The 11338-nt window shown below is 41.1% G+C and overlaps 2 protein-coding genes across 4 annotated transcripts; both read left to right on the top strand.

The window, feature by feature from the left end:
* On the top strand, positions 1 to 1163 carry LOC115752366 (cysteine-rich repeat secretory protein 38-like). The gene is made up of 2 exons (XM_030690516.2): positions 1 to 382; positions 624 to 1163. Exons 1-2 carry the CDS (start codon positions 39 to 41, stop codon positions 1009 to 1011), a joined length of 732 nt encoding a protein of 243 aa, XP_030546376.1. The 5' UTR covers positions 1 to 38; the 3' UTR covers positions 1012 to 1163.
* An 8129-nt stretch (positions 1164 to 9292) lies between these two features.
* On the top strand, positions 9293 to 11004 carry LOC115752352 (uclacyanin 1). Of its 3 annotated transcripts, none has more exons than XM_030690496.2 (3): positions 9293 to 10023; positions 10262 to 10686; positions 10717 to 11004. In XM_030690496.2, exons 1-3 carry the CDS (start codon positions 9858 to 9860, stop codon positions 10831 to 10833), a joined length of 708 nt encoding a protein of 235 aa, XP_030546356.1. In that variant the 5' UTR covers positions 9293 to 9857; the 3' UTR covers positions 10834 to 11004. The 3 variants fall into 3 exon arrangements, with proteins under 3 accessions (XP_030546356.1, XP_030546355.1, XP_030546357.1); XM_030690497.2 differs by having other exon boundaries at positions 9303 to 10023; positions 10262 to 10479; positions 10525 to 11004; XM_030690495.2 differs by having other exon boundaries at positions 9300 to 10023; positions 10262 to 11004.
* The last annotated feature ends 334 nt before the right edge of the window (positions 11005 to 11338 follow it).

Genomic DNA, 11338 nt, shown 5'->3' with positions numbered 1-11338 from the left:
TAGTCTTCCCACAATAATCTATACAAAAAGTCACAAGGATGCTTCGCTCCGAATCCATCCCCCTCTACCTCCTCCTTTCTTTCTTCCTTCTTCTCGACACGAGCTTGGGTGTCGATCCGCTTTATGATATCTGCTTCGGCAAAGAAAACTACACTTCCAGTAGTCCTTACAAAGACAACCTCGACAGGTTGCTCAGTGCCCTCGTTTCCAAGGTCCCTCCTAGCGGGTTCGGAACCAGCTCAAGCGGCGAGGGGAAGAATCAAGTGTACGGGCTAGCCCTTTGCCGGGGTGATGTATCGAGCTCCGACTGCAAAAGTTGCGTCTCCGATGCAGGGCCCGAGCTTCTGCAGCGTTGCCCTAAGCAGAAGGGTGCTGTTATTTGGTATGACAGCTTCGAACACTTCATGGCTCATGTAGTCCGCTTTGAAGTTTAACAATACCCGATGCCAAACCAACTGGAAAATCTGATAATTTCAAACTATCATCTGGTTGATTTCTTAAATTAACAAGTTCCATTTTCCCTCGAAAGCTCCTGTAGTTTCTCCTTCTTATTTTGTTTTTTATTTTTGTTTGGCTTCGATCCAATATTTGATATGTGGACTCTCGATTGGTGCTTCTCTTAGGTATGACAATTGTCTCCTCAAGTATTCCGACATGGAATTCTTCGGCAAGATTGACGACAAGAACAAGTTCTACTTGCTCAACGTGCAGGACGTCGACATGGACTTCATGGAATTCTACAGGAAGATCAAGGAGCTGCTGAGCAGCTTGACGGACGAAGCCGTGGCGGGACCCAAAAAGTATGCGTACGGCCAACTCGAGCTTGGAGGGAGGAAGACCCTGTTCGGCTTGGCTCAGTGCACGAGGGATCTGTCTGGAGATGACTGCAAGACGTGCCTCGAGGGCGCGATAAGCGACCTGCCGAGCTGTTGCTATGGCAAACGAGGAGGGAGAACCGTTGGCGCGAGTTGCAACGTTAGATATGAGCTTTACCCTTTCGTCAATGTTTGAGATCGTTTGAAACTCGATGATCTCCGCAAATGGATGCGCCATGTATGATGAATCAAAGTTCGAAGAAAATAAATCCAATAATGGATGGATCTCAGGAGGGTGTTTAGTTGTTCAGGTTTTAACTTCACATGAAAAAAATGGCTTTGTCTTTCACAAATCTGCCCGTTGTAACTGAGACGTAGAACCTTCTAAGCCCTACATGAGCGAGTGAGAGAGAAGCGATGGGATGGGATTGTTTCAAATGATATAGAGTCATTTCTTGGAATGACTTGGGGGAAAATTTAGTCATAAATTGACCTGATCGTCAATACGGATAGACACATTACTAGAGCACAAGTGATTATTGAACAAGTGAGCCGTTGCAACCATCGTAAGAAATGTTATCGATATTGATGCACGTCGTTTATAAAGAGTTACAATCAAGGGAGACCCTTCCACCTAGAGGGTTATAACTTTTTGTTGGTGGAGGGCCTGGAGTAAGCTCCTAGCATGACTCTTGGCGCGGATGGCTAGTATATCAGCTTACCTAGTAGTCGCCGACCGAAGCCGACTTGGGGTCTACCTTCCCCAGTTACCACCCTTAAGTTTTCTCTGAATGTTTTTCTTGCCCAGAGAGAGGGAATATAGAGAGCCTCTCATATACTGGGGAGTTCATTTCCCTATCTCTCTTTAAGCCTTTTAAGGTCTTGTTTAGGACCAAAGATAGACACATTACTAGAACACAAGTGATTATTGAACACATGAGCCGTCATAAGAATGTTATCGATATTGATGCACGTCGATGAAGCGGTTTTAAAGGGGCAATTGATTGAAGACTAGATCATGGCATCGTGAGAGCATGGGCACAAGATTCTAGGAGATGTGGACACATGGCTATAATTGTTGGAGAACTGTTCCCGGACGATTATAGCTTGAACACTATAGAGACCAACGTTTGTGTTGAGAATCTACATTCCCGTTCTAGTTCAATTTAACTCGCAGAAACATGCCCAATTAAATCACTTGAATCACCGATCGTGCAAAGTATATCATGAGGACGTACCTTAATTGTCACAAGTTAAAAGCCCCTTTTTGCAATCTCGGAGTTCCGTCGTCGAACGTCAATCGACCGAGAATCGGGAGGAGAGTTTTCGTTCTGTGATTGAATGAGTGTATTGAAAACGATAGAGAGGAAGTCCGTTTTTATCATCTGTTGAAACAACGTGACTTTACATGTTGGTTTCCTATGATAACTGTAAAGGGAAGATGTTGTTGCCCGCATGGGCGCACACCGTAACCCCATAGACCCCACTCAATATAATCCAATATCTCCCACTCACCCATGCAGGGCAAACAACTCACATCCGCCCACCGAGGGCCAAATACAAAACTCCTTTTATTTTTGCAAAGTTCATATTGGCAAATAACCCGTGCAACCAACATACTTTAAGAGCTCGTTGTCACATATTTGTTAAAAGTATATGACAGCTCAAAAAAAAATGGACGTGACCATAGATTGATTTCGGTATGTTGTACCCTATATCAATCGGTTACATACATATCTCTTTCTAGATCTCATTCAAAAATATGATAACATTATATTCACAGTTATGATCATACTAAATAATCATAATTGACTGGTCTGTGAATATAATCCATGACGTGACACAAATCTCTAAATCAATCTTTCTCATCCATTAGACTTCTTAATCTCATTTCAGCTCGTTTTTCTAGAAATGTCCCTTTAGATCGAATCAATTTCATGACTATATGTAATACTCTAATATAGCGAACACTAAATAGAGATCTCGAGAATAACGAAGAGTCATGAGGGTACTAAAAATGAGGAATTTTATCTCGAGCGTTTCACACGGCATAGAAAAGTTGAGATCTAAACTTTTGCCAACTCTCATTGGTCGACTATACATACGTAATATGAAATACGTATTACGGAATTTTTCTCCTTCCCCATGGAGCATATGTCTTTTCATTTTAATACGGCACAGATGATTACTTTTGACACACTCAATACCTTACTTGAGTTCACGTAACAACTTCAGCCAAAGAGCTTTCACCGGAACTCTCATCTAGCATTGAAGACGGATAAAGTGAAATATGTGGGTTATTTCACTTTTGGACGTTATAATATGATGAATCCTCATCTTAACATTCTGTTAAGGCGGCATTAATATTTTTTAAGCTTGAGCTCTCAATTATCACATAGATAATAAGCTTAAAATTGTCTCATCTCTATTCAACACACAGTAAATAGATGCAATTACCCGTGTGAGTGGGCTAATCTCACATTTGTCCGACATACCTTTTAAATTCAATGCACCAAGCATTAACATGCATAAATATCAAATAGACTTTCATATTGACAAACAATATCATCAATCATTAATATTCCGAGGAAAATACAAATATTCAATACATCAACAACCTCTACGCAGTCCTAGAGTCATTATATGACTTAAGAAAACATCTCTAGGAATTGGCTTTGTCATAAGATCTGCTAACATACTATGCATAGATACATATTGTAGGTTCACTTCCTTTCGTACTACCATATCCTTGATATAGTTATACTTAATGTCTATGTATTTGGTCTTGCCATGAAACTTAGGATCCTTAGTATAAGCCATTGTTGTCCGACTATCACAATAAACCTTCACAGGTTTTGCAGCATCTCTAGGAATACCCAAATGATCCAAAATTCTTTTAAGCCAAACACCCTATTGTGCTACCGCTGATAATGCCACGAACTCGGCTTCCATGGTGGATAAGGCTATACACTGTTATTTCTTACTACTCCACGATATAGCGCCATCGTTAAGAACATATTTCCAGAAATGGACTTCTTCTCATCCAAATCTCCCCTCTAGTTAACATCAATATAGCCTTCAAGGTGCAGATCACTTCCTTGATACGTCAAAGAGTAATCAACGCTTGCTTTCAGATACCTCAGTATTCTCTTAACAGCAGTCCAATGTACTTGACCTGGATTGGATTGGTATCTACCGACCACTCCAACTACATAACAAATATTAGGTCCGGTACACATCATAGCGTACATGAGGCTTCCAACAACACTAGCATATGGAACGTTTTTCATACGTTCTTGCTCTTGTGGAATTTTAGGACACATCCTTCGGCTCAATCATTCACCTTTTGCAATAGGAGTATCAATGGGATTGCAATCTTGCATACGAAATCTTTCAAGAATTTTATTGATATATGTCTCTTACGAAAGAGACAACAACTTTTTCGAACGATCTCTCAAAATCTTGACTCTGAGAATATACAAAGCTTCACCCATATCTCTCATTTCAAAATTGGAAGATAACCATCTTTTGACTGTCTCGACAAACTCCATATTACTTCCGGCAATCGGTATATCATTAACATATAATAATAAAATTACAAAGTGCCTTTTGGACCTTTTAATATATACGCAATTATCTTCATTAATCAAATCAAAATCATATGCTACAATGACATTATGAAAGCATATATACCATTGTCTTGAAGACTGTTTAAGGCTATATATCGATCTCGAAAGACGACATACCTTTTGTTCTTGACCTTCTTTGACAAACCCAACGGATTGTTTCAAGTAAATCTCTTCTTCTAATTCTCCATTGAGAAAAGCAATCTTTACATCCATCTAATGTAACTCAAGATCCAAACTAGCCACTATTCCCGAAATAAGGCGAATTGAGGTAAATCTAACCACGGGAGAAAAAGTATCTTCATAATCAATTCCTTCCTGTTGGTTATATCCCTTCGCTATAAGGTGAGCCTTATATCTTTCTATCGAGTCATCAGTCTTACGCTTTATTTTGAGAATCCATTTGTTCCCAATGATTTTGGGTTCTTTAGGAAGATCAACCAATTCTCAAACATGATTTGATTTCATCGACTCCATTTCTTCCTCCATTGCCTTCATCCATTTTTCCGTATCGGGGCAAGATAGAGCTTCATTCACATTTCTTGGCTCATCTTCTTCTAGTAGAACTATCATGAAAGCTTCCCCTTCGATCTCAAAGCATCGACGAAGAACGCTTTTGCGACTAGTTCGTCGTGGAGAAGATTGTACCCTAGGTACTTCACTTTCCATTACGCTCCCACTCGGATCGGATAATAGTATCGATTCATCAAGTGGTTTCAATTGAGATTGATTGGTACTTAACTCCCCACTTCTCACATTGCTCCCACTTGGATCATTGAATCCAGCAGTTCCATTATCCCGATCTAATGTCTCAAATAAGGATCAGTCTTCATCTATTTCGCCCTTTCTTAGAAAATCATTCTCTAATAATGTGACATCTTGGCTCATCTTCTTCTAGTAGAACTATCATGAAAGCTTCCCCTTCGATCTCAAAGCATCGACGAAGAACGCTTTTGCGACTAGTTCGTCGTGGAGAAGATTGTACCCTAGGTACTTCACTTTCTCGTACGCTCCCACTCGGATCGGATAATAGTATCGATTCATCAAGTGGTTTCAATTGAGATTGATTGGTACTTAACTCCCCACTTCTCACATTGCTCCCACTTGGATCATTGAATCCAGCGGTTCCATTATCCCGATCTAATGTCTCAAATAAGGATCAGCCTTCATCTATTTCGCCCTTTCTTAGAAAATCATTCTCTAATAATGTGACATCTCTAGATTCAAATTCAGTCATACTTCCGCTTTCTTGTTCACCTATAAATACATATCTTGTAGAGTGTTTTGAGTATCTTATGAAGATATTATTTTTGCCTCTTGGTCCTAATTTTTGATATTTATGAGAGGACTCATGAGTATAGGCAGCACAACCTCAAGGTTTGAAAAAGCTTAAATCAAGTTTTCGACATATCCACAATTTATATGGGGTAGAAGTGACTGATTTGGAAGGCACTCGGTTAAGTACATAGCCAGCAGATAATAAAGCATTGCCCCAAAAGGCAATCGGTAAATTAGCTTGTGCCATCATGGATCTAACCATTTCAAGTAGGGTTCTGTTTCGTCTTTCGGCAACACCATTTTGTTGCAGAGTGTATGGAATAGATAACTGTCTATCTATTCCCTTTTCATCACATAGATTTATGAACTCTTCGGATAAATATTCTCGACATCGATCGGATCTCAAAGCTTTTATTTTTTTATCTAACTGATTTTCCACTAAGGTGATAAATTTCTTGAAGCAACTTAATACTTTTGATTTATGAGAAATTAGATAGACATATCCATATCGAGTATAATCATCAATAAATGTGATGAAGTATACAGCTCCATGCTTTGCCCTTACATTCATTGGGCCATAGATGTCAGTATGGACTAGTTGCAAAGGAAATTCAGCTCTCGTACCCTTTTCAAATGGCTTTCGTGTTGTTTTCCCAGCTAGGTAATGTTCATAGATAGACAATTTGACCTTTTCAATATTGCCTATGGAAATTTAAAATAAACGCCCATTCATTTAACCAAATAATAAGAGACTTCTAGTTTTTATTGCCCAAGAAAATGACAATTAATATTGACATCCAGGTCATTGACGCTTGCTTGATTCACTGGCTAGCAGCAAAAGCCTCAATAGAGAACACGAATCCCGGATCGATCTGACCCATCGGGAGCGAGATTTTCGGCCCTCGCTTAACTTCAAAAGCATGTTGACCATTAACTCAAAATAAACTTCCCCATATCCAATAGTACTGTGATCTGTACAAATGGAAAGTGCGTTCTAGTCTCTCTAATGATATATACAGGTGGATTTTAATATTTTATCCGTAAATCCAAATATAATCGAATATAGAGAAAGTCTGTCTCTTCGTAATAAAAGGCATAAATGATAACCATTATATTCCCGAGCTCTATTTCTAGCCAGAATTTAGTTTTTTTTTAATTCAATTTCATGGACGAGTTTTTTAGCGGAGATACTAGTTTGATAACGACACAAAATCTATGTTTCCAAAACAAAAATTTGTTTCATAACGACATAAAATGTGTACGATTGCCAACTGCTGGATTTCGGCCAACAACGGGCGGATAGAGATCGGCGGTTGGTGTCGAGCGGACAGAGACCGAAGACCGGCGAAGGGCGAATAGAGCCATGGACCAGAGACCGGCGATCAACGTCGGGCGGATCGAGACCGGAGACCGACGGCGGGCGGGTGGCGGCTAGTGATCGATGGCAAGAACGAGAGAAACAAAGAGACCGCACACAAGAGAGAAGGAGTGAACAATGAAAAGAATTCTTATTTCTGATTCTGTTCCAGAAATAGAAAAGTACATAATTTTTACTTCTTATTCCAAATCTATTTCGATAAAAATGGATTTCTATTCCATACCCTTTGCCGAAGCTATGATAGTATGGTTCCTCCTATTTTCAGGAAACTTCAATCTTTTCATGACATTTTGTTTTTGAAAATCTGTTCTTCGAAGAAAAAATATAAAAAATAAAATAAATTAAAACTGTTTTCGTAATCGTCCTGTTATGACCGTGATACAACGAAGCCTCCCTAACAAGGATGGCTAAGTGGATTTTCGCGGGGGCTAACAATTCCCCTGCTCTACTCTCAACAAGCTTTACCTCGTTGGAGCGAGGATTACGAACTTGACCACGAAACTACAGCCACACAACTCGTCCTGTTGCTGATGATCAACCCTTTTTTTTTTTTTTGTCTTGGTTATTTGCATTTCCATGTCCACGGACCACAGTTCATTTTCAGTTTCTAATTTGAATATCGTGTCTTCCGGGGGTTTGCCAGACCACAGGAAGATAAGGTGGAGCTTTCTACCATGAACGTGTTTAGATATCTCAGAACGCATAATAGAAAGAAAAGTCGGAAATAACGTGTTTGGCAATGGCCATTGGATGGGAGTTCGAAGCTCAAGTGGCCATTGCCATGAGCTTGAGGCCGAGCTCGAAACTCAGTAGCCAAGGCTACCCCAAGCTCCGGGTTGGAGGCCAAGCTCCATGGCCAAAGTGGTCATGAGCCTTGGGTTCGAGCTCGACTCATGGCGGACGCAAGAGGAAGAAGGAAAAAGCAAGTGCTACACTTTGTGGGGATTGGTTATGGACCTACATAAATTTGGATGTGATAGTTCAAATTCTACTGCTTGGGGGCCACCGTCTTCGGCCGATCTTGTGCATGTGAGTTGGGTTCATATACGCACCAAGATCAGCCATTCTGAAGAAATACGTTACCTTGGCGGAAATTTATGATCATTCACATCATTCGGGTCCTACCCGTACGTTCGAGTCAACTTGTGCAGTGAGAACTACGGCAATCCTAACAGTCGTTTCAATGGGTTCATGCCCTCTTAAGCTTATTCACGTCATACATGAGAATTGACGAGAGAAGTGCGTAAAAAAAAGTCCTAAATTTATTCTGTCAATGTCAATTCAGTTTTAAATCTTTTTTTTTATATCAATTCAAATCTAAACATTTTGTATTTGTATCAATTTAGTTCTAAATCTTTTGCATTTATGCCAATTGAGTCAATCCGGCCAATTTTGACTTGAAATCTTTAACGTATACGTCAATTGTCCTGTGTGGCACCGCCGACGCCGACGTGGATATTTTTAATATTATTTTCATATTTTTAGTAATATTTTTAAACATTTTTTGTTCTTTAAGATATAATTAAAAATTTATAATAATATTTTAAAATGTCCAAGTCGGCGCCAATCGTGCCATGTAGAGCAATTGATGTCCACGTTAGAGATTTTTGACCAAAATTGGCCGAATTGACTTAATTGACATAAATACAAGAAAATTTAAGACTGAATTGGTATCAATACAAAAGGTTTTATGACTGAATTGGCACAAAAAAAAAAGATTTAGGATTGGATTGGCACAAATGTAATATGTTTAGGACTGTTTTTTTGTCACTTTTCCCGAGATTTGACTAATCCGTCCAAAAAAGGCATGATCTATATGATTGAGAGAGGGGTTGTAAAATGTTTAATACATATGGAAAGTTTTCTTTCGGAACATTTGTCCCTTCGTATTCGAATGAAAAAATCAGATAAATGATTAGTTCTAAACTAGTGCACCGAGGTACTTCTATGCCCGTCATTGTCTTAAATTTCCCGGTAACAAAACTTGGAATTAGAATAGTGAATCGAGGACGCATCGATTATGCTTCTACTTTTCCTACTGTTACTGTTTCGCAAAATCATTGATTGCTAGTGCTCGCCAACTCTTGGTTGAAACTGCCCCGCTGCTTTTGCTGCCATTGGTGGGTGGGATGGATACGAGGAAGAAAAAGTCAATAGCTACTGCAAATCGATGACGATCACAACCTACTTCCCTCGGAACAAATCCCAACCTCTCCTGTCAAAGCGCGGAACATTGCAACGCCGCGGCCTCGGTCATCAAGCTCGATCCGAACGCAAAACTTCGTCGCTAAAGACCGCCCCGGAAGATAACGGGCGCCGGTCTTTTTCCATCTCAGAAATACAAGGTCAAGTGCTGGTTGTCCGAACCAAGTCGTTGTTACATGGAGATCATGAGTAGTGTAATGATCACTCCGTTGCATTATGACAGCTTCAATTAATGGGGTATTGCCACAAGAGGGATAACATGTAGTATGCAAGCCGAGTCAACGAAGGGGGAAAAAAAGAAAGATGAATGAATCAATTAGATCTTCAAATCTGGGGAACAACCTGTCACGAGCCAAGAAACTCTTGCGATGTCAAAACCAAACCCCAATCAACAACTCGTGAAAGATAATATTATCTTCCTCTGTGAATGCACCTGCTCTGCTTCCTCCTGTATCCCATATATACGCAAGTGCCCTTCGTCGAGAGAGAGGTGCCAATTCAAGATCTCTCACTGAGCCTACCCTACCTTCTTCAATCTCGCGACGCAGATCAGAGATGGCGACTCCCAGATCACTGACTTGCTTTGTCCTAGCGGCATTGCTGATAGAACTAGCCGCGGCAGCTAGCTACACAGTCGGAGGCCCGAACGGTGGGTGGGACACGACTACTGATGTCCAGACGTGGGCATCATCTCAGAAGTTCTTGATAGGAGATACTCTGGGTGAGTAACATCCCAATGCTCCATTTTGACCGAAAAAACAAAAAAACAAGATCTTCGTCTGGCCTGATCTGTAGACTTGATTGTAACTCATGCATTTGATTTGCGACTTAACTTGCAGTAGCATTTGCTTTTGACCTTTTTTTATTTCTGAAAGTGTGAAGTACTTGAAAAGCAATGTCATTTGAAATTGGGACATTAAGACGGAGGGTTTTAGATTTGTGCTCTCTATTCTTTGCAGTCTTTCAGTACGCACCAAGCCACGATGTCACCGAAGTCACCAAGGCAGACTATGACTCTTGCCAAGCAACCAGCCCGATCAAAACAAGCACTGGTGGCTCCAGCACCGTTTCGCTCACATCTCCGGGCAAGAGATACTTCATTTGCTCTACCCCGGGACACTGCGCCGGAGGAATGAAGCTCGAAGTAGACACCCTCGCAGCCACTTCAACCCCACCGGCAGCCACTCCCGCCACCCCTCCAGCCGCATCTCCTTCCTCCCCTCCAGCCGCATCTCCTTCCACCCCTCCACCGAGATCCCCAGCTGCTTCCCCGCCGTCAAAATCTCCAGCAGCCTCTCCTCCAGCAGAATCTCCGGCCAGGTCTCCAAGTTCCGCTCTGGCTCCTAAAGCAGCCGTACCCTCACCAGCAGCAATGCCAGGATCGGCTCCTCCAAGCGAAACTCCCGCAGAAGCAGCTCCTCCGAGTGGAAGTGCCGCAGAATCGCCCAAGTCATCGGCCAATAGAGTAAGTTTGACTTTTACTTTGGCAATGGGAGTATGCTTTGGAGTCGTGAGCCTACTGGCTGTGTAAGGAGCTAAACATTCTTGTGTGATTCTTTTAGATCCCTGTATTTGATGAAATCTTTTGTATCTTCCGTCACATACTTCCGGTGCGTTTGAGAAGTCATTTATGCTTTTCAGAGCAGAGAAGCGATCGTGATTCATGACCCAATAATAAAATTAGACAGGCAGCGTTTACATACATTTGAGCGTTGTGGTATCTTGTAATTAGATTACTTTGGTGTCAATCCAAAAATGTAATCTTGATTTCTACTGCGTAAGAATGAGGAAAAAGGACAGTCAAGCCAGGGATGAAAAATTTCTGCCCATCATCGGCCGCTTCCTCATAGTCATGACTGAAGCATTGCCTATCAGTTGAGAGCGAGTCATCCAATGAGACTTTCGGATGAGAGGAGACCCATCTCTTGATCTAAGCATGGGATGAGATTAGAATTGGTGGTAATTGCTAGATGCCTGAAGTCAAACGATTCTTCTGGCCTTAACTTCTGATTCTAACAAAACTAGGATGGCCTCTG

The sequence above is a fragment of the Rhodamnia argentea genome, chromosome 10, assembly GCF_020921035.1.
Source record: "Rhodamnia argentea isolate NSW1041297 chromosome 10, ASM2092103v1, whole genome shotgun sequence".
NCBI lineage: Eukaryota > Viridiplantae > Streptophyta > Magnoliopsida > Myrtales > Myrtaceae > Rhodamnia > Rhodamnia argentea.
Note: the sequence above shows the minus strand (reverse complement) of the source record. Positions and strands in the feature narration are given on the sequence as shown.